Genomic DNA, 22,928 nt, shown 5'->3' on the forward strand with positions numbered 1-22,928 from the left:
AATATAATTTTATTTTAAAATTAATAATTACTTACGTATATTATATTTGAAATCTCCTTCGTTATTTACGCACTCAACACTTTTGGTTTATCGCACGAAATAACAGCTACGTAGGTATTTCAGAACTTCTCGAAACTTCTATGGAAATGCATGCTGTCTCTTTTCGACGTTTACAGAATTTGACATAATAAATGTGAGTGTATTGGTGAAGCCATCAGTAATTTCTTGTAGGCGTATGTACCATAAGTGCCATGAGTAACGGTGAGAGCCTTGAGCAGCTGCACCTGCCACTGTATGCACCGCGAAACAAGAGGAAAAAATCATTTAAGGCCCTAAACTTAAAGGAGAATCAATAAATTTAGCGTAGAACCACATGAACCGCCACCGCCTGTCCCCGGTAGAGTCGGTGAAGAGCATGGAAACATTTACGTCTTGCATATTTCATGAGCGAAAACCATTTAACGCATATGTAGAGAGGGGCTGTGGCTCTTGATATCATATTTATTTATGCCTACAAGAACCGTTACGTAAATATATGGTCTGTAAATGTGAAGATATTTTTGCAAGTACCGTTGTGTATGTGTTGGTGCGAGTACTCTCTATTATTTTGAGTGAAGTTTGGTAGAAATGCGGATGCCAGCGGTGTATTTAAGCGCCTGTGCGCCTCAACATGTGGCAATGACAAACGTGAATTCACTAATGCGATTCTGCGGCTGTAATTTTCTATTCTTCGACTGGGTGAATGAGCGGCATACAGCCACGAACGAGCACACATGCAGCTACACACAGCGACAGGGAAGATAAAAGTGCGGAAGCGGATAACATACGCTCGGTGCTTTCGAGTTTCAAGCCTCGTCTTTAGCTGGCTGGCATGCTTTACACAGACGGACAATTCGGTTTTGCTTGCCTCTTAGGCAAGTGTGTCCTTTGCGCTTCTGCCAGAACCAACCCAGCATGGCCGCCTCGGCTCGTGGCTTATTGTTTCATACATGCCACCTGCTGTGGCAGCATTTGCCGTTTGTAAGTTATGCTTAATCGAAAAAGTTCTATTCTACGCTCTTCTGCCGTCTTTACATGGAATGTCGTCAAGTGACAAGGAGGAATGAGCACATCAACAGCGTCGGTCTTACGGCATGGAGCCACTTACCTTTGCAGATAGCATTTTTCTTGTTTCTATTCTAAACCTTTATTTAGTCCGTCCTTTCAGGAGCGGTGCGTTGCTCACAAAAATCCTTACGTAAGCATGCACCTACTTTACCGCTTTAACCCTCTATCAGTCATCTGTATACACACCTCAATAGGTCGGTGGGAAGGTGTAAGCATAAACCGTAAATTCATATGAAGGCATTTAAAATTGTTTGGAAATTATAATTGAACTTACTGAGCTTGTGCTACTTGGGCGACGGCCGTTGCAGGTAGCGATATGGAGACCCTGAGAAGCGGCAATCGGCAGTGCTTTAATAAAATATATTTGTATATATGTGCATACATTTTCTGCTCTTAAAAATCTACCAGATCCTATAAAACGAGAATAGTCTGTGCAACAGTGTGTCCATCAAAGCGGAGCCATACTTTCCACCTGTTCGCTTGTTTACATATCACTTACTTGTGTAGTCCTTTCTCGCCTCTTTCATTGCCCCTGAAATGGCCGAGAAACTGAAGCACTGGTCGGGCTATCCTTCGCTGGAGGCGTTGAAAAGGTGTAAATCACACGTTTGCCATTAACCTACTTTCGGAGCAATGCTGGAGCATCACGGCTCATATGCACACTTACACATATATAGAGGCATATGAGAAACCCATTAACATCAATATCGACTTAGCCGGGGTTTAGCAGCTGAGTGTTGAGAGCCGCGGCGTTGGGGACGGTGATGTTGGGGTGAAGCAGGTTGTGTCTAGCAAAATTAATCTTCTTTTATGACGTGCGACAGCAAAGAGACAACATTTGGCGCTGTGTTAGAGTTAATATTATATATTTCCTGTTATGAAATTTTCTTGCCGCAAACGAGGGAAATTGCTTTGCGTTTATTCAATAACTTGCAGTTTGCTCCTAAATGTAGGCTACATTTTATTATTTATTGTACAACTGCCATTTAAGGGGACACGCCCACATTGTAAGCATAAAAGATAACATGTAGCAATCAAATTGCTGACATTCACAAGTATGACGGTGTCTTGCAGCATAATTTTTAGTGGCATGACGTGGCTGGCTTCTTTGACGCTGCAAAGAGTGTTTGTGAAATTTGTGGGAATTTCGTTTATGGAAATCTATTTGCTAACAAATAACATTAAAACTATTTTTAGGATACCTTCGATACAGATATGTGATTATGTTTTTCGCCTTTAAAAAATAAAAAATTACCAAAATGCAAGAAAATTGACTGCCGTCTTATTTATTATTGGGCGTTTCGTCGGCGGAAACTTTTTTCCACACATTAGCAGTTGTGACCGCTGAAAATAAATACATATATGCTCGTACTGGCAGCATGCTATAAGTTGCATGGTAGAATAAATATAGAAAATTACTTACGACGTTTCATGCCATGTGAATTTAAGAAAAACACTTAATTTTTTATGATCCTTTTTTTTTCAAAGTTCTATTTGAGCAAAAATGCATTTTTTATGTACTTATGTTTATATTTTATATATATATATATTTCTTTTTTTGAAATATTTGGTTTACGCCTTATTGTGTAGAACTATAAAAGGAGCTCACATCGTTCATAGCGTGTTGCATGCGCACACATGCATACATATGAACGCACGTAAAATTTACAATCATATAAACATACACTATGTATGGGCATATACACATAAACATCTCCTCGCTTTCAATTGCCGTTAGACTTGTCTAACGCTTTCTGGAATTTCGCTTAGTATTTTAGTCAATTAACATTTCAGCTTTCGCTATGAGCCTTAGCTTACATATACATATACATACATATATAGTGGTAAGCACAAATACACGTATGCAGATTTCATTTACTTTTTTCAATTATTTTTATAGGTTTTACTTTTGTGTTCAATAATTTTTTAATATTAACTAAGTCGTATTTACTTAAAATTGTATTTCATAACTAAACAGCTCGCTTTTTCATTTATTCAATAGTTTTCATTTCTCAATATAAATAACATTTATTTAAAATAATTATGTTTTATTTACAATACATTCTCAAATATAATCTGCAATTAATTGATGCTTATCTAGTGACAAATCTTTGTTTCTCTTCAACACTTTTACTTTAAACTTTTGGTAACGTTTTTTCTATCATTTTATTTAAATTTTTTGTTGTTGTTGGTTTGTATGATGGGATTATTCGTGAGCTGGTGTGAGTGTAAGATTAAACTAAAAAGCAATAACATTTTGAACAACAATTTTCTTAGAAACCCAAACGATGTATCAATTTGGATAATTGACGTTGTGGATTTGTGGAAGGGCACATATACCAGCAAGGAAGCAAGTGGCAGGTGGACGAGGTGAAAAGAATGTTACTGCAGTGCAACAACAATGACAATAACTGTGAGAAGAATTCGAAATTTAGAAAAGCAGTTTGCAAAGAGTTTTTCTCTGTCCGAAAGTCAGGGCGACTTTCAGGTATATCTATATTAATTTGTAGTGGTGTGTGATGGAGCGTTATTTTTGAACTGATGTGCGTGTGTGAGTGTGTAGAATGTGTTTTTCAAGTTGTAGAGAGGGTGCGTTGCAATCGAAAATAAATTGCTTGTCATTTGGAATGCAAAAAGTGCGCAGTGTAAATTCACGAAGGAAACTTTATGGTTAAGAAACATAAAAAAATCAGTCTAAATATTTAATTCCACCTCAACAACTCTAAAGTACCTCACTTTTTCGAAATTACTTGTTATCGTCCACGTTGCATGCAACAGCGTGACTACCTCGACTGAATTTATGTTTCATAAATAAGCCAGCTGTCGGCAGTGCTGGCTGCCAGATCGTCGTGTTGCGAGACCTTGCCCCCTCTTCCCCCACGTCTCGTGTAAATTTAACTAACAAATGTTCATCTTCATACAAGTTTATGTGGCAGTTGGCATCTGTAGCCGTTGTTATTCCTCTCTTCCTTCTGCATTTGCCTTTTATGCCGATAGCTGCTGTGCCAATGATCCATTAATTTTTTAATATCACTCTCGCTCTTGTTTACTCGTTTACGCTTAATTGTATCCGCTTACTATTCTTCATTACTTGAGTAGTCAGCAAATGATCATTACGCTCATGAGTACTTATCCTTCCCCCAACCCTTGGCAAGCCTTGAAGCTCTATTTAATTGGTAGCCGACTGTCCGTTTGATTACTTAATGTCTTTTCGTTTGGCCTTCTCGTAGTGGTCAGTGTGAGAGTGTATGTGTTTGTGGCGGTTTGGCTAAACGCTCCGCGCCAGTACTTAATCTTTTGCTTTAATTGGTGGCAGCAGTTATTGTTGTAGCAATAGTTCCTGCAGTCGTGTTAGCTGTGGTTGTGTATATACATATATATATGTGAGTAGGTAGTCGTGTAAAGAGTGAGATCCCCGTTTAGTCTTTCATCGACACATCCGATGCATCTGCTTCCACCTGTGTTTCTGTTTCCGCTTCCGTTTCCGTTTCTGAAGTCGCCGTCAACGTCATCATCGTCATCCTCGCTGAGACTGTCGCAGCCTCATCTCACGCATACTTGCCGTTCGCCACGAACTTCCAGCGCTGCGTCTCCAACGCTGAGTTGCAGCGCTGTGCGGTCACACCATGCTCGTGCTGATCACGTGAGTCGAGACAAACGTTGAGCTTATTGTGCCTTAAGAAGCCGCCTTCGCGCAGGGTCCAGCGCTGATTCTCGGAGCTATCACACTCCTTCATCACCACCTCGGAGCCGCGTGCAAACTGCACCAGCGTCAGACAGAGATCGTCGTGCTTGATTTGGCCCTGTTTCGTGTAGGCCCACTCTTGATTACCGCCAGTATTGTGGCACTGGAAGAGGCCTGTTCAGGGCGTCAGTTGATGTAATGAAATGCGCACGAGAATTTGGAACGATAAAAAGAAGAAGAAATAAGGAGAATTTTAATCCTATTTGTCCTATTTGCATTTTCATTTACATTTTTCCTTAATCATTGAAGCAGAAGCGATATGGAGGGCACTGCCAGAGATAAAAGAAAAATCGAAAAAAGATTGCGCTCGCTTGTCAGCGAAAGTTCATTGCTTGATTGTAGTCGCCGGAAACATCGAAATGCAGCGGCTCAATGGAGCGGAATTAATTAAAGCAACGCAGCGGCAAATTCGATAATAGGATTGCCAGGTGCGCAGTGTTTCTCGCAAAATTGACGGATTAACTGTACATTGATGAACAAATTATTAGGCTATGTAAGAAATGATGGTGTGCGGATGGCTGCTAAGGCTTTGTAGCAAGTTTTTTCACGGAAAAAATATGCTGAATTGATTTTGTATATCGAAAACCGACTGATTTGTTTGACCTCACAGTTTCAATGGGCTGAGAATGAGGAAATGGTCGGTACTGTTACAGCTTTCCAATTTCAATTCCAACTTCTTGTACTAAACTTAATTCAATACCTTGAGAATTTAATTTGCTGAGATGCTAGCGCTCTCTATGAAAATTTGTGGTTGGTAACTCTGAACGTAATATATTCATATATAAACAGTTCGCTTTTTGCATCCAGTGAAAATTTTAATTTGGAAGTGGATTTCGCTTGGGGGTGGGAATACAAGTATGTAAGATCAATAAAATAATATTAACTGCAATGCGCTAAAATATTTGACACAAGTCCCTCATTAACCAAAGAGAAGAGCGCAGCAGAAAAAATGCTTACAAACATGTGTGTTAATGCAACTGAATTGCGACGTGGACCCAGTTTTGGGTGAATTTCACGACAGACCCACTCATTTGTATTTGTTGTGATGTGGCGATTACTTACCAACTGTGCCATCCACCAAATTGCCCATGGTGTCCAAGCAGTCGGTGAGTCCTTGCTTAAATTGACCGAATTCAAATGACTCCGGCACTTGCAGGTCAGGATAGACATTCTCCAGATACCACTTGAATGGCTTACACTGCAATTTTTCCTTCAGCGCCAATCGGTCCTCGATGCTGTAGGCAGCGCAGCGCATTCACATGCAATCGAAGAAACCCAGAGGAGTAGCAGCAGCAAAAAACGGGAACGATTAAAAGAGAGTAAAGAGAAATGCAAAGGGGTAAGTAAATACATGAAAAGTGCAAATTTACAAGTAAACATCGATGTCCTCTGCCTTAAAAGCACCACCTCCACTTACTTGCCATAAGCGATGTTCTTAGCTAGCGGAACTGCAGCGTAGTAGTACTGCTTGTAATCGTCCATCCAGACTTCCGCGGCGCGTCTCGTGTTCCGCGCGAACACATTGCCGCTTCCACCAGGGAAGGTATACGGATGCCGTTTGCGGAATACGTGTCCCACCCGACTGCAGGGTATTATCTCCAAGCTGCCGCCACACTGCCACACGCGGAAGGAGATCTCGAGGTTCTCTCCGCCCCACACATCCATTTTCATGTCATACTTGCCGAGCTTGTTAAAGTACGCCTTGTCGATGACGAAGAGCCCGCCTGCTATCATGGGCGTGCGTATGGCAGTGGTCGGATCGTTTTGCCGCGTTGCTCGGTCAGACGCACTCAAGTACTCCCATTTGAAAATCAAATTCCAATCGAAGCCACCACGCAAGTCTGCCGATGCGCCAATATACTGAAAGTTGTCCATGCTAATGACATCGATGACCGGACAGACGACACGTGTCGGGTCCTCGCGAACGCGCTCCAGGAGCGGCTCCAGCCACTTTTCATTGCACTCCACGTGACTGTCGAGAAAAGTGAGCACACCGGCAACGGCTGCGTCTGCGCCACGTACACGCGAACGCACAAGACCCTCACGCTTTTTGTTGCGTAATATGCGCACCTTGTCGATTTTGGCCAACTCCAGGCCATCCTCCGCTACATAAATACAAATACAAAAAAAAAATAATAATTTCGCGAATTAAAAGGAGGTGAGAAGGAGATGTGATGGGATGTGGAGGAACAGCTATTTAATTAAGGCTCTTGTGGATGTTTGTAGCGTGGGTGTGTGAAGTGGTGTGTCTACTTACGGTGGTCACTAAAATCGTCGACTAGAATAATCTCCCGAATCAAATGCTCCGGACTTCGGTTTAGCACACTGCAAAGTTCAAAATGAAATAATTTATTGTGCGCCTTTGTTTGTACTCGTATGTTTCGGTATTTGTCGTTTGTAATTTAATTTTGAGGATTCCTTCTTGCTTAGCGGCAGTTCACTCACCTGACTATTGTGCGGAGCAGCGTCGAGCGAGCCTCGTTGTGGAATGTTATAATGACGCTCGTCTCCGGCAGGTCCTCACGATACTTTTTATTGCGACACCTGTCGGGAGAAACGAAGAGTGATTAAAATTAAGCCGAAAATTGTTTCGCTATATACATATAAGATGAGATTCGCCCATCAAAGCATTGTTGTATTTGGTTTTGCAGAATTTGAAGTCGAAATTAAATGGAAATAAAGTATTTTGCGTAATTAAAGACCGAATTCGCGGCGAATGTTATATGTGCTTGGTAATTATGTAATGGCACTCCTCTTTGTATGGAAAAATCAAATACTTTGTGAACAAGATTATACGCAATCAATATAAAGAAAGGAAATCCCGCTTTATTTATTTGTTTGCTATTGTTTGTGTTCATTTTTAGCTTTTGCGGAGCATAAAGGACTCGCACAACAACAATGTTAATTCAATACACTTACATAAACATATATGAGCGTGTAATTTGTATGCATGTCTCGATAGTACCGTTACTGTTACATTTTACTGCCAATCTGTAGTAGTTCTGTGGTGATGCCAAACGTTTGGGGAAATGGGATTTGGCGGCATGAAGTATGGGGCGAGTGGAAATCGTTTATGTGCAGTGGAAAGAACGACAACCGAAATCTTTAAAGTCATGACGAAATCGAAATCGAAAAAGCCCAAAGCGAAATCAATAAACAAGTACAAGGCACGTCGGGGAGAAAGGGGGCAGGAGACAACGAAAAGGGGCACCGAGCCTTCAAATAGAGTTTCGACAGAATAACACGATGACAGTTGCACACTCAGCAGAGCGGGATTGTGAGTAAGCTGCCATGTGTGCGTGTGTGTGAGTTTATATGTGTGTGCTAAGTGTATCTGTGAGATGGAGCAAGCCCTGTGACAGGCTACAAATTGTGGCACGCTAGAGTTGTACTTATGGGTGTGTTAGAATATGTGTTCCCAAGTGAACGCATGCCGCATGCCGAAGGGCGGACCCTTCGTGTGTGCATGCATAGGGTTCACCGTCTTAACTTGAACAGTTTGCATACGTGTGTGTGTTCGGGCGGCAAATCTGGGTTTGCGGCTGCTATTTGGGACAGCTGTTATCAATTACTACAACACTAAAGCAATAATCCCTGCTAATGTGCTTTTAATGGACCCTCTATCCACATATCCATACAGCCTGTTCGCCAATGAACTCGCACATATGCAAGCACTTGCTCTTGGTTGTGTCTGTGTGTGTATCCGGACTTAAGTGAGAGTATTAGTATGAAATGCTTCGTAAAGAATCAATGGAACTTCCATTCGTTGTCATCAAACTCGTAAGCTGTTTCAGCTTTCACCACAATGTGTGTGTGTGTTAGAAACTAATGAAATTCGCTTTGGTAAGGCCGCTTGCACTCTTTCTATCGGCAAACGGGCAACAGTTGCAGTAAATGTGTGATATATACACATACACAAATGCAAACTCAAATATAATTATAGACTTGTGCTCCCAGCTAATCGAAATTATCATCTTGCAACGCAGAGCTTAAGTAAGGCCAAATATGTGCATCTTAAAGCTTGTTCGCTTGCGCCTAAAAGCGAAGAGGTCTTCTTTGGTCGAAATAAAATGCATTGCAATTTCCGCTCGCTCGCCGGAAACACTTAACGAAGCGAGCCATGAAAGTTCGTTAGTTCAAATTAAAGATCTTATCTAGCGGCGCTTCAATTTCCTCTCTTGCGTGGCAGTATAAGTATGTGTATGTGCGTTTTGAGCAAAAGACTTATTGATTTTCTCTAAGAGAAAGATTTTGTTTGTGTCTAGGCATATATCAGCTTGGTTGCAAATAGTGGGTATATAGTGTATGTTTGATGGTATGCTGACATAAAGAGGTCAAGAAATTGATAGAAAATAAGTCAAGAGAGTTTGGTTTTATTAAACTGAGGTATTTTTAAATTTATAAAAACATTTTTAGCAATTTAGGCTAGCTGGTTGTGTGATCCTGGCATAAGGTTGTCATGTCGTATGAGAAATATTCATGCAAAATTGTCTAGGGTAACATATAGTAACATGTAGTATATAATACACTACTCTCAACATTTAGGGAATGTGTGTATGTACATATATTCTAGAAGAGTAAGAGCTAAGTCTAAACAGTGGCATATTATTATACCTCATGATGGCTGATATACATACGCTTACCTCACAGACCTTTAAATGGGTTAGAAATAGAATGAAAACCATTTGTCAGTTGTGAGAAATGGAATCTGAGCGGTACGATCAGAATGCATATATATTTTGTAGCATTTATATGTAAAGCTAATAATAAAACATGTAATTCTTTTAATTTTCGGAAATTTGAAAGTGAAAATAAATACAAGTGAAAACTTTGACCCAAAACCACGAAATAACGAAATAACTCTTAATCAGAGAAAAGCAATTTTTGCGTTTGACTATTTTATTAACTCCAAATTAGAAATTGTTCATATTGGCTTTTGCTTGTGGCGAGCAATTAAGAAATAAATTTTCGGAAATTTGTCATCTTGCCTGCAACCAAAGACTAAAGAGAGTTGTTCGAGAGGGGATTGTTTAAATTGTAGTATACAACACACACTTACGCTCGCTTGCTTCATTGGCTACGCTGGCATTCTCTGCATTGCGTTCAGACACTTGACGGCGGCAGTCAACCTCGTTTTGGCCTCAATCCGAGCGCACTGTTTACAGTTATCCTCAGCTATGCAACTATAGAAAGTCCTGCGTACATGTGCTGCTTAGGTGTGTGTGTGTGTGTACATATTTATATAGGAACGGTGCATGTGCTTTGCCTTGTCATTTTAATTGTGTGTCAGCATATGTGGCAAGCTTAAGCCGGAGAGCGTTGCATGGCAAGCATGCAAGCAACCTTTCTATTTCCATAATAAACTACTGTGCTGTTTGTTGTTTTGTTTTCCTTGTCAACATAACAACAATGTAGCACTTGTATGCTTTGTATATGTTGTTGCACACAGGTTTTTGCTCGAACTATCTATGCCAACAATTTGCTATGAGCGCCTTTAACCCGCCTCTAACACATTTTGCTGAATATTAGTGGCAAGCGTTTCGTGAGGCATTGCCATGCCGAGGAGCAGTTGAGGGGCTCACCAGGCTGCGCTTGATACAATCAGCTTGCTCAATAAGCTTTTTGTTTGCCCAACATGCCACACCCGCCGCTGAGCCACGGCTTGTTAGTGTCACACGTCATTACACATTTGTCCTATTTCCCTTTTACCGTCTATTTTTAACATAAACGCAGCCCTACATATAAATGATTGGGTGCCAAAGTGGAAAATTATCACATTCCTATCGACTCCACAAGCAGTATATTTACGAGCATATATAGTTTGTGATTGTAGTACATCAAAACTTTAAATACCTTCATATTCCATAGCTCTTAAATTAAATACCGTGTTTCATATATTGAAAATGCATAACCTATAATTATCAATTTCCTACTTACATTGGATTTCGGGTATCTGGAATATCGCGATTGCTCGGCAGCGCGTCACTGGCCTCCTGGTTGAAACGATTACGTATGTAGGGATCCTCGCCGGTACGCAGCGCACCGCCCTTTATGTAGCCCGCCTCGTCGAAGTACTCCCAGTCGCCAGCGCTGCGACCATTCGACGCTGTCAGCGAGCCATGTGCACCGGTGGCGCTGGCCACCACAGCTGCGCCGCCTGCACCACTACTACTACTGAACACACTATTGCCATTTAGCCGCAGTGTGTCCTGGTCCAGGTCTGCTGCGCCACCCGCCGCGCCATATGCATGCAGGCCGAGCCCACCGATGCGCGATTGAAACGCGGGTCCAGTGCCGATAATTATAATATTACCTCCACCACCGCCGCCGGGTTCTTCATCGGTGCCCTCATTAATGCCAACGCCTAGCGGGTGCAGCCTATTGATGTCATGTGCGGCGCCTCCGAAACTCTGACTGCTACTGCCATCGTGCGCGGAGGCGGCCGAGGGGAATGGCTCGTCCTGGTACTGCTGCATAGCGGTGGCCACTTCGCGTAGGCGTAGCGCGCGGTTCTCCACCTGCAAAAACAAAACGAAAAGCGGAAAGAATTAAAGAGAGAAAAGAACAAAGAGTTCGATTTCTAGTTCGCTTAGCTACGAATAGTATTACAACCGATTAGGTACGTTTAGACAAAACATAAAAGGAAATGTGAGTGCAAAATTTGAGGTCTTTCATGAGTTTTGGCAGCCGTTCAGCGGTTAGCAAAGCAACGGAGTGGGTTCGCATTGTTTATGTGAAAAGTGGCACCCTATGCAGATTAAATAGTGCATAATGTATATGTATGTGTGTGTGTGTGTGTGTACGACTGAGTGCGGCCTTAAGACTGCTGCTCGTGGGTAGAAGAGTGGGCCAATTATGCTGCTTTTATTGTTATTGCTAACGCTGTTTTGTTGCTCCAGATGACGGCTGCCATTGAATAACTCAAAGTTGCACGGTAAATTAGCCATTTCGCACGCACAGTGCGCCAGTATTACGCTACAATCAACGCCTTTGTATACCCTTTTAGTTGAGTGGTTGTTGTTGTTGTGATTGTGTACTGCTGGCAGAGAGCATGCCACAATTACATGTACATCTTTTGTTGCAAAATTTTCGTTCTCCATTTTTGCCTTAGCTCCGTTGTGCCACTTCGCTTTTCAAGCCCTTTGCAGTGCGAAAAATGGGTCTGTTGACACCATTCTATGGAAACCTGTGGAGACAGCCACAGCATTGGTGTCAAAATCATAGTTATGGTACGCCAACTTTAGTTGCGACACTAACACATACACACTCACACAAGGACGCAAGAAAGGCATTGGCGGTAGTTATTGCTCTACTCGCACATCACTTCAAAACTTTTGGAATTTTCGCATTTCGTTGCTTTTACGTCTGCCACTCTGCCCGCATCGTCGGTTTGGCACAATTTGCCATTCTACCAGTTCGCATTTTCATCATTTTACAAGTTAGCGAGTTTGTCAATTCGCCACACTTTATTGTTGCCTTTGTGGCTGTTCTTGCTGTTGTTGGTTGTGTTGTTATGCACATTTACATCCATAAAATGCGAAACTCATATTTTGTAATTCAATTTTTGTTACATAATTGGCTCGAAAGTGTGCTTATAAGCATCTGCAACGGCACTATGCTGCAGGTGTGCGCCTGTGAAATAGGCGAACGCTTTCAACGCCGCTGTTTTAAATAGTTTAGTGCTCGCTCGAGAAGAATTTATTTAATGACAACTTTTATTTCACTATTTTCGCTTTTGCAGCGAAAACTTTACCAATTTGAGTAAAATGTTGTGCTGTAGTGGAATTCATGATCATGCTACATACACATATATTTTACTCCGATGTTTTTAATAGCCTCGCCACAGTTGATGGGCAAATGACTGTCACGGAATTCATAGATTTGTATAGAAAAACATTAAGTTTGTTGTATAAAAATTTTGCATAATTCAAAACAAATGTCTGTTTTCAAAAAGGATTCAGACATGGGTTAAGAAAATACCAATTTTTAAAGTGAAACACTCTTTCCCGAATTGTTCATTTATTCGCAATGCTTTCGTAGCTTTTACGTCCTTATTTGTGCTCCGAACCCTTCCTATGTTTAGTACTGTTATGAAGAGATACTCTACCTTAGACCCAACTCCTTGAAACAGTTTCATTGAAGTCGGTAAATGGTGAAGATACGTCTACTCAAAGTATAGAGTAGCGTTGCAGCATTAGAAGGAAAATGTCCTTTGAGATCGCTTGCCACCATGATTCCTGGCAAGTTGCGTACTGGTGGTAAGTAGGTTTTTGGGTTTATTGTCGTGAAACTTCAAAAATCAAAAGCGGCATTCACCAATTCCGTAGTGTTCTGATTTCGAACTGTTTACTTTCACATAGCGCCGAGAGTACACTTTCGCTTGGTTCGAAATACATGAACTTCGATTTATTTAAAAAGTTTGTTCAAATGTTACATTGAAGAGTGCCCATGCGGTCGTTGACTGGAATATCAAATATGTTGAATTTTAGCTCATTACTAAAAAATAAAGCAAAAACTCGTGTACGCAACGTTAACAATTGCAAAAGCATACAAATAAAGTTTAGCGCACACGAAATGCCGTTAATCGATCATATATAGAGAAATCTGTCAATTTCGCCGCGAGTAAAGAAGCGCGCAGAGCGGAATGGAGTACAATGAACGCAGAGCATTTAGAAAGGTGCGAAAAATAAACAACCGCAATGGCAGCAAAATTTGCATTTAATCAGCGAGCAACTCAAGCAATAAAGCAGAAATCGTAAAGCTCTGCACAATTCATCAAGCGTCGCTTGAATGGAAATCACGTATACGCCCCTGACGCAGGCGACGCCAGCGACACATTCAACTGTCTGCATAAATATGTAGATTCGAAATAGCGAGGTTCTGCGAATGGAAATCAGAATGGAGTGAGCGAAGCGAATGAATGCGACAACAAACACAAAAGTTGAGACACGCGCACGTACAGTTAACTGCAGATTATTGCAACAACAAACAAGTAGAGCAATTAATAAAACACCTAACGTGACCGGCAGGAAAATGAGTGTCCCTCAGTATGCAGAATTTCTCCAATTAAAGAATGGCGAATAAACTATTTGATTATAAGTATTTTTTTTTTTGTGTGATTTGTCTTCTTTATTGACCAATTTGCAAATTACCTGACCTCGTTTGTGCTGGCCGCATGCCTTAAAATCGAATGGGAAAAATGCTATGAATCAGCTCGAGGTTGAGAGTGTAGTAGAGCGCCTCTTGCAGCGACAAGATTGTTTTGGGAATGATGCCGTTGCTCTGAGGCAGACTATATGGACAACTAGTTAATTAAAGATGCTTCCATTATTTCTCTCTTCTATGGTTTCTGCAGTGACAATTTGCGTGGGACGCGACTAAAATGAAATTGTTGCCACTTTCTCATTCTGCCATTGCTTATGCAGAGTTTGGTGGCGTCGTCCATTGCTTGCACCCTCATAAGGCCACTGACACTGCACGAACTCGAGTGTTGGAAATTTATGTAGAAATAACAATATGGTTTTTGTGTTGCACTCATTGCTGTTTTGTATGTGGCACAAAAAGGATTGCAACAATGCCTTGAAGGATTGAAGCGTACGCCAATGTAATTGAGACGCTTGACTGCTTTTGCTCGTGCTTCTTGACACTGCCAGTAGTACTTGGAAAAATAAGAGCACCAGCGTACTTTGCGCTTTTAATGCGCTTTGCAAAAGGCGCACAAAAGAAGCTTTTAAGTGCAAGTAAAGTATCAATTACACCGAAAAGGTTTGTTGCCCCTTGCATCCCTCTTCTGCTTCTTCTTATTTAGTCTTCTGGGGCGTTTCTTCTTGCTACATTTTGTGGATTTCAGTCAATCCTTTCATGCTTTTTGCGCTTATTGTTGGCTATTACGTATTTTAATTAAAACTAAAAGCTATTCAAACGCTTTTACTTAATTATTCAGTATCTTTAAGGGAAAAGAAAGTTACGAAATTTATAACTCTCCGTAAATATTTGTTCAGGGTTGACATTCATCAATGATTTATAAATAGCAGCGAGTAACTAAAGTGCTTAAATCCACCCACAAAACACATTAATTGCTTCAACAGTTTGCTAACACTTTATAGAGTCTTCGACTCAATTACTTCTCTTGTTCGCGGCAATGAGCTGCCAACTCTGCCACCGTTGTGCCGGGTTAAGGAAAAATGTGAAAAGATTCTCATTCAAATTCGCAAACCTATTTAACTGTTTGCACAGCGACCAGACAGTGTCAACAAGCTTTTCAGCGCGAAATTCGCTTAGAAAACTTTTAGTTTGTCGACAATTGTGGAGATTTTGGCTGAGTTCGCTATTGGTTAGTGATTTGATATGTATTGAGACTGCATAGAAAAACGATACCAATTTCGTTTTGAGTGAAAATAATTGCTTTTGACTGACTTTTTGAGCATGCTAACTCTACGAATTGACTAAGCTTGCGCCGTGTCATGCATTCGCATGCACACAAGCGTCACTTGCGCTTGGCGATGCTGCATTTACAGACCTACTTGTAATACATTCACCGGCCGGTTGAGATGCCGTCAGCGCGTGGCCTTGAACTACATGCGATTTTGACATTAAAATTTTATTACCTGCTGCAAGCAGCAGCCACTTATGCGCTCGATGGTGGGTTGCGCGCGTGGCTGTGTGTGTGTGGCAGACAGAGACTTCTTCTTTAACATATCACTTGGCCATTTATTGGCGGCACTTAAAATTATGCGCTGTCGTTCGTTGTTGTTTTCAATATTCATTCGAGCGTCAGTTTTTACGACTTTCCTCATTCACTCTTACTTCACAGACACACACACACACACACATGCACATGCAATGGCGCTTGCAAAGTAGTCAATTGGTCATTATGTGATTTTGTTGACCACTCTGTCTGTCTCTTTCTGCTGCTACACACACCTTTTCGTCGTTTTTCGGTTTCTGTGGCTATTCATGCAAGTCCATATCTGGCCCTCTGGCGTCGCCGTGGCGTTGGCAACCAAGCGTGTGTCATTTCCTTGGCAGCGATATTTCGTTAGCAGCACTTAGCTATTTATTTATATTCGCTGAAATAGGCGCCAACGCAATTTCAAAGATGAAATCACAGCACAAAAATTGTGATAATTTTTAATGCGATCAGTAATTGTCAACGAGAGGCGTCCCCTCCTCTGCTTGACTTGAGGCGCTCTCATTGTTATAACGATCGGCATAAACGCAATCAGATCGCGGCGTGCTATTTGTGTCTTTGTTTTAATCACTGTGACTACAATATGTATATATATATATAGATGTACATGTTTACCGGTTATGTTCGTATATCTCGTTGTTGCCACATTCAACTCTTCACAATACCCACTGCTTGAAAATGGAATTTTATTTGATTCACCAACCGACAAGCAGTCGGGTAATCGGGATTTCATAGCGCATTACGATGCATTGAAAAGCAATTACTCATTACCAAAGTTATGTAATTTCTATTGTGTTCATTCTTCGGTGTGTGTGTGTGTGTATGCGTGTGAATGTGAATAAATATTCGGTTAATGACGTTAACGAATTTGATTTATGGAATTTCTCTGTGTGTCGTAATAAGTATACATGCTTCAAATAATGATCCATGAAGACTTTTTTCAAAAGTAATTTGGTTATGAAAATTTGTGGAGTAAATCTTGCTTAATTATTTGCGTCTATTATGTAAATTAGTTGATTACTATAACTAATAATGAGAATAATAGAAGAAAGTGAAATGAATGTGAAAGGTTTTGCATTTATCGCGATTTGAACCACGACCATATATTTATGAACTTCACTTATCGATAACTTTGCTATTAACGGCTCATGGACAAATCTGCTACATTTTCTTTCTACTTGTCGATTGATAAATTTTTGACATTTTCGTAATAGTTTAGAGCCGTAGAAGAGGCATGCAGAAAGGGTCATACAAGTTTTCCCAGTTTTTCGTGTCAAAGAAAGCATGACTATGAGCGGTGACTACTTGTACTAACCTAAAAGCGCACCAATTTTGTGCTGGTCCATTTCTCTGCTGGGAACGTATATGTATTTATCTGCGAATACAAATATGTTTGTTAACTAGTTAAGCAATTCGCCGGGGGACAGCAATACAAATTGAAAATTTTCGTTTGATAATAGGGTTTGGAGATTCTAGTTTGGAGAACTCCAATCTCTACCTCATGGAATGATCAGCAAAGTTGCCAATGGTCGAGAATCAATAGAATACGTTTGGACATTGCAACCGCGGATAGAACGACTCTTATCTAAAAAGGCTAGTATTGCGGGTAAATGTGTTGGGGCTATGAGCTTGCCATTTTATTTGTTTATGTATTGTTTTTTTTGTGCGTTTAAACGGAGGTAGCGGCACTGTCTTTTCATACTCTGAACAGGGTATATTAAGTTTGCCACTAAGTTTGTAACACCCAGAAGAAAACGTCGGTGACCCTATAAAATATATACATAAATGATTAGCATGATGAGCTGAGTTGATTTAGCCATATCCGTCGGTCGGTCCGTCCGTCTTTCTTTATATATACAAACTATTGCCTCAGTTTTAAAGCTATCGATCTGAAATTTTGCACCTGTCCTTCTCTCACTAACAAGCTGCTCATTTCTCGGAACTGCCCACATCGGACCATCATAGCATATAGCTGCCATACAAATTGCACAATCGGAATTCAGTACTTGTATGGGAAACTTTTTATTTGACGAGGTATCTTTACGAATTTGGGCACGAGTTGTTGTTTAAGGCAACAATGTATTCTCTGCAGAAATTGTGCAGATCAGTTCACTATATCATGAAGGTGCCATACAAATTGAACGATCGCAATCAAGTTCATGTAAGGAGCCTTTGTATTTGTGAAGGGTATTATGGCTGCGGTGCAATCAAAATTAACGTTTTTTCTGGATGTGGTTTCGATTCAACATAGCAACCGATCAGAAACCAGCATTTGGCTGAAAGCATGAAATTCCAGTTAAAGCCGGACTGCTTGAAGGGACTAGTAGCTTTACATAGCTTTTGTCGTTATAATGTCATTGCTCTAAGCATTATAAATTTAAATTAATTTACCATTTATAACAAGAGATGAAGTTTGTTTGTTTTTAGTAGACCTCAACGTATTTTCTCATGTCTTCTGTTTAGATTTTTGCTATTTAAAGTCTTTTAATATGAAATTTTAAAAGATATAGATGCTTGATTGTGACATCTCCTAGATTGTCAGATTTTAGACAGCTGCTGGATGCTTGACGTCCCCATTTAGAGACTGCGATGTCACATCGAAAGACAGTTTATCTCCCCAGAAAAATATGTGCATTTCTAACATGTTATTGCAGGGAGTGAGAAAGCGTGAAGCTTATTCTTTTCTGTTTTTTTTTTGTAGATCCTTCTCTTCTTTATTTCAACTATTTTCCTCGTGAAAATACTTTTGAGCACGAAAACTGCGCGGTGAATATTTTTCTGCTTCATTCTTCGCATTTTCGCAAACTGAAAATTCATTGCAATTTAAGGGAAATGCGATTCGTTGCCGCATGCAAACTTCGCAAAATGCATTATGTAATTTTCGGTGAGTCGATTTATTTTATCTGCACAATTTCGCCATCTTCTGCTTGCACATATGCAAATAATCACTAATACATATGCATGAGGAAAGCAGGTGGATAAGAGGCGAGCACCGAGGTCCGATTTGAAAAAGTTGAATATCTTCGAGTTATCCGCCAGCCACTTGAAAGCGAAATATGGGCACCGTGTTGTTGCTGTACGCTTTGCACGTTACCAGCTCTCTATGCAATTTAGCAGTTTTTAACAGCGTTTTGGTGCTAACTTCATGAATGCATAACTAGCTGGCCACATGCACACACTTACTGCATTTTCATTTGCCCACATGAACTCTGGTTCGGGTAAGGGAAAGTGTGGGCATTGTAGCATTTGTTGCAAGCGCTGGATTTGCCCATTATAAATTCAAAATTTGTAAGCGATTTGTATCGGATTTAAGTGTCCACTTGAAATATTAGATTCGTTTCCGTCTCCTGCCTTTCATGCGCTTGAAGTGGTGCTAAAAAGCTTGAAAATGACCATTCATATCGCTTTTAATTTGACTTGTGATTTCTGTCAGCGCAAAAGAGTTGTGAATAAGTTAAGTATATTCCTAGAAACGAAAATAAAGTTGCTTGATAGGCGACCAAAATGATCCAAGGCTTTAGCAACTACTAATATTAACTACGAAAACCACGTCCCGCAGACATGTAAGGCATGTTCCCATTCTTAATAATTCACATAAATTCCCTTTTGCATATTTTATTACCGACTCGGCAGCGTACGCCGCCGGCACTTCGAGCGCAATGGGGCGCAGAATGCGAGAGCGCTGCGTAAGCTTTGATTTAATTCGAAAACTTTCAGCCGGAATTATTCGCAAAGTCAATAGAATTAAATATTTGAAAACTTCAATCAGAAAATGTACGTGGATGGGCGAGCAGCGCATGTAGAGTTGCATAGAGAGAGTATTTCATAAAATATTTTAATGATGGAGCAATAAAACAGCTGGAAACTGGCGGGCAAACTTTCAAAAAAAGGAGAGAGAAAATCGAAAAATATGCAAATATAGTTGGGGAATAAAGAATAAATGTAGAAGACATCGGTATAATGGCACACTCGCACACTTTGTATGTACCAAATATGAGTATTGGCAGGGCATGCGAGGCTGTGGGGAGCGCGCAAGGCGGCGAAAAGAACGAACAACTATTAAAGTTGCAACAGAAAATGAGCGTTGCAAGTAACTCTTTTGCAACAATACAAGGACACAATGTGTGGCAAAAAGTTGCGAGGATGGCACACACGCGCGCGCGTACCTAAAGGAGGAGCTTCATTTGTCTGTTCATATACATATATATAGTTGATGCTGCCGCTCTGCACAACTGCACCGGAATGCAATAAACAGTTATAAAAATTATGCAAAAGCTTTAAGCGCTTCATGTCAACGCGCAACTACCGCAGGTGCTTGTGTGTGTGCAACAAAAATTTTATTGTAAATTTAAAGAAATTTTTTTGTTCGTACATGTTAGTATGTATATTAGGATGGTCATTATTAAACTTAGGCTTATTTAACTCATTTAATAGCGGTTACTAAGGAGCGAAGAGGCGCACAAAGCGTGGCGCCCACAATGAGCGAGAACATATTTAAATATGGGAATGCAAATACAAATTAGATTAGATGGCTTTACAATTGTGCGTCGTATCTCAGATTTGCTGATAGCACGTTGAGGCTGAATGCTTTGAACGCAAGAATCTCGGAACACAACAAAAAAAGATTGGAAGAATGCAAACGCCTTGTATGTCGTATAAACATATTCGTAGACGGAAAATTTGGAAATCTGAAACGAAGCAGCGTCATTGAACGGCAATTCGATACATGGGCGTAACTGATGGCAAGTAATCGTGCGTAAGACATCTCTGTCTCGAATGCACCGCACAAACTTTTCATTCAAATTGGTTGTGTGAATGAAATCAGCGGCAATACGCAAGCGACACAACATGCAAAGAAACAAACCGTTAGTTGTAAAAGGACACTCCAGGCACTTCAGAATCAAAGGGTAACGCAAGTAAGCGGAGGCGTCTTTTTGAACTCACATGTGTCGGTGTATGTGTGCGCATGTGTGAAATGACATAGTGCGTGTGGCAAACCAAGTAAATCGCTGGCAAATCAGTCGCTTAGCACTGCAAGAGCGCTGCATAGAATAATGAGGGGCTTTCGAAAGATAAATGGTATCGTCGCTATTTTTAGCCTTGCGGCCGCCTACGCGAGCAAATGCAGCAATAAGAGTCATTATTTTTAATTAGGATGAATATGCTTGCAACATTAGAAAATGTTATGTGTATTTGCTTTGGAGGAGGCGTGTATAAATTCAGTAAAAACTGCCACTAAAAACAATAAAAGTATAATATAATATTTGTTACAAAGTATTCTCAGAAATAAGAGCTTATTTGGATTTCGGTCCAATGTATATGAAAGTATCAAGAAAAATCTTGGGTTCGGCTCGTTTGTGGCTTGCGGACAAACTTATTGCATTCTTATTAAAATAAAATTCTTAATCCACTTCCAGCTAAACACAATCATTAGGCAAAGCAGATTGTGGAGTCATGGCCAAAAGTGGGCAAGAGGCAGTGATTATTATTGTATAAAATTAAGTGAATTTTTTCTTCGAATGATGTCCAACCTTATGGCAGCACATACTCGTGTGTCTGTACAAGTGTGGCATGATGCATAAAAACCGATATTGAACCGTAAGTGAAATCATTAAAATATGTCCGTTGAACATGAAAAACTACATGCCACAAATAAACATGTTGCATGTCTGTTCGTAAATACATACATATATAATTCCTCTAACTCGCACATTGATGCCTTGTTGTCCCTGAGGCTGTGTGGCTTTGTATGCAGGCCCGACGGAAAAGGCGGCTTGAGAGGACAGGCGAAGTTATTGTGGGAATTCTGGCAAAGGCAGCAAACGCCTCGATACCCAAAGGATTGACAGATGCCTTTGTTGGCTTTTGCTTTATTTGATTCTGCGAATTTGTAATATTCATATTTATGAATAAATTGCTAGAGCATTTCTTGAATTTTAAACCAGTTTTCATTGAAAGTTTTCAGTTTACAAGGCAGTTAAATTTATTTAAATATTTTTTTGTTCTGTTTTTGCAAATAACTGCGAGCATAATTCACATTGGAATTGAGTTTGGATTACAAACCCTTTTGCTTTTGCTGGCCACAGAATTAATTAAATTTCAGATGAAATGTCAAAAGCATTTGCAATAAAGCCTTAGTTAAGTGAATCCGAATAGCAATCCATTTGCGCATATTAGATGCATATTCGTATGTATTGCATATGTATGTATGTATGTAAATTAATTTAGAACTACTCATTTCAAATATTTGAAAATTAAATCGCCATCTTTTTCGAAAACAATGCTAACAATGCAATTGCAATGGTTTGCTGAACAGAACAAAGCTTGAGAAGATTGAAAAATATGACAAATGAAATATCAAGGTTCTAAAAATCGGCTAGTACATCCCAACCAACTAGCAACCTGTCGACCTGACGAGCTAATCTATAAGTGCGAATCTCTTACCCTCATAACAAGGTAAAGGTAATTCGCATTTTTTTTCATTAAGACGAGCCAACCCGTTTTCAATAAAATATTATTCAAAAAGACAGCAAATGGAATTTGAAATAAAATTCGTGGCTCAAATTTCGAAATCACCCACATATGTTTGCTTTCTTAAGTACAAGTGAGGTTATGTTCCCGCCAAATATTTTATTGCATATTGGAATCACATAAGAAGCAAAAGGCAAATTACGCAAAGAACATTGGAAATGCTACGTAATGCTAATGTGGGCATTAAATAAGCCAAAAGCTGAATTCGGTTAAATTTTAAGAGCGTAGAAGTACACAAGCGGCATACAAACTCCACGAAGCGACGCAAAGTACACTCACCCATACACTTTTGCATGTCTGCACGCGTGAAAAGAAATTCACATAAATTTGGAACTCGTGCGTTATTGCGAACTAAGCCTTATAAATACCGTTTTATAGACACATCTGTGCGTTATCGCAGGGAAAAGCTTCGGCTGAAGTTAGGAGGTTTCGCTTTATTGCGCATAAATGACTTTTTATATATGTAACAACACCGTTATTATTTTCTTTATGTTATACACAGATATGCGCAATTCACGCTTGTGAGTGCTCGTGTTTTCCTACGGGGTTCTTCGCGCACACCACGCGCCAACATGCATTGTAGGTATGTTATTTGTGTTTTGGCCTGAATTTAATGTGCAAATTATATGAGGTGAAAATTTGTAATTGTTGCATATTATGAGCAACGAGATATTTACGACTACGTAAACAAACGCAATAAGAAAAGTACAAAACACGCAAACGCTGAAAACGTGTGAGTTCGCTTCGTGACTTCGCGCTGCAGCGCTGTTAAATGTTACCGAAGTTTTTGCGAAAATTCGCATTTTCCATGATTTCTTTGGATGCAAGTGCAGTGAAGCTCGGCGTGTAATGTGC

The 22,928-nt window shown here is 40.3% G+C and overlaps 1 protein-coding gene and 1 long non-coding RNA gene across 2 annotated transcripts in view; one reads left to right on the forward strand and one right to left on the reverse strand.

Moving 5' to 3' along the window:
- Positions 1 to 3,109: 3,109 nt before the first annotated feature.
- The window catches only part of Pgant2 (polypeptide N-acetylgalactosaminyltransferase 2), a 64,644-nt gene continuing 44,825 nt past the window's right edge, over positions 3,110 to 22,928 (reverse strand). The window contains exons 3-8 of the mRNA XM_014231076.3: positions 10,790 to 11,370; positions 7,298 to 7,396; positions 7,110 to 7,177; positions 6,270 to 6,957; positions 5,915 to 6,087; positions 3,110 to 4,966 (exon numbers count right to left, since the gene is read on the reverse strand). Of these exons, the coding sequence (XP_014086551.2) occupies positions 4,656 to 4,966; positions 5,915 to 6,087; positions 6,270 to 6,957; positions 7,110 to 7,177; positions 7,298 to 7,396; positions 10,790 to 11,370 (1,920 nt within the window). The 3' untranslated portion in view covers positions 3,110 to 4,655. The remainder of the gene's footprint in view (positions 4,967 to 5,914; positions 6,088 to 6,269; positions 6,958 to 7,109; positions 7,178 to 7,297; positions 7,397 to 10,789; positions 11,371 to 22,928) is intronic.
- On the forward strand, positions 21,502 to 22,117 carry LOC118682173 (uncharacterized). The gene is made up of 2 exons (XR_011395609.1): positions 21,502 to 21,744; positions 21,859 to 22,117. It is a non-coding gene; the product is annotated as an uncharacterized lncRNA (long non-coding RNA).

The sequence above is a fragment of the Bactrocera oleae genome, chromosome 3 (genome assembly GCF_042242935.1).
Source record: "Bactrocera oleae isolate idBacOlea1 chromosome 3, idBacOlea1, whole genome shotgun sequence".
NCBI classification, from domain to species: Eukaryota; Metazoa; Arthropoda; class Insecta; order Diptera; family Tephritidae; genus Bactrocera; species Bactrocera oleae.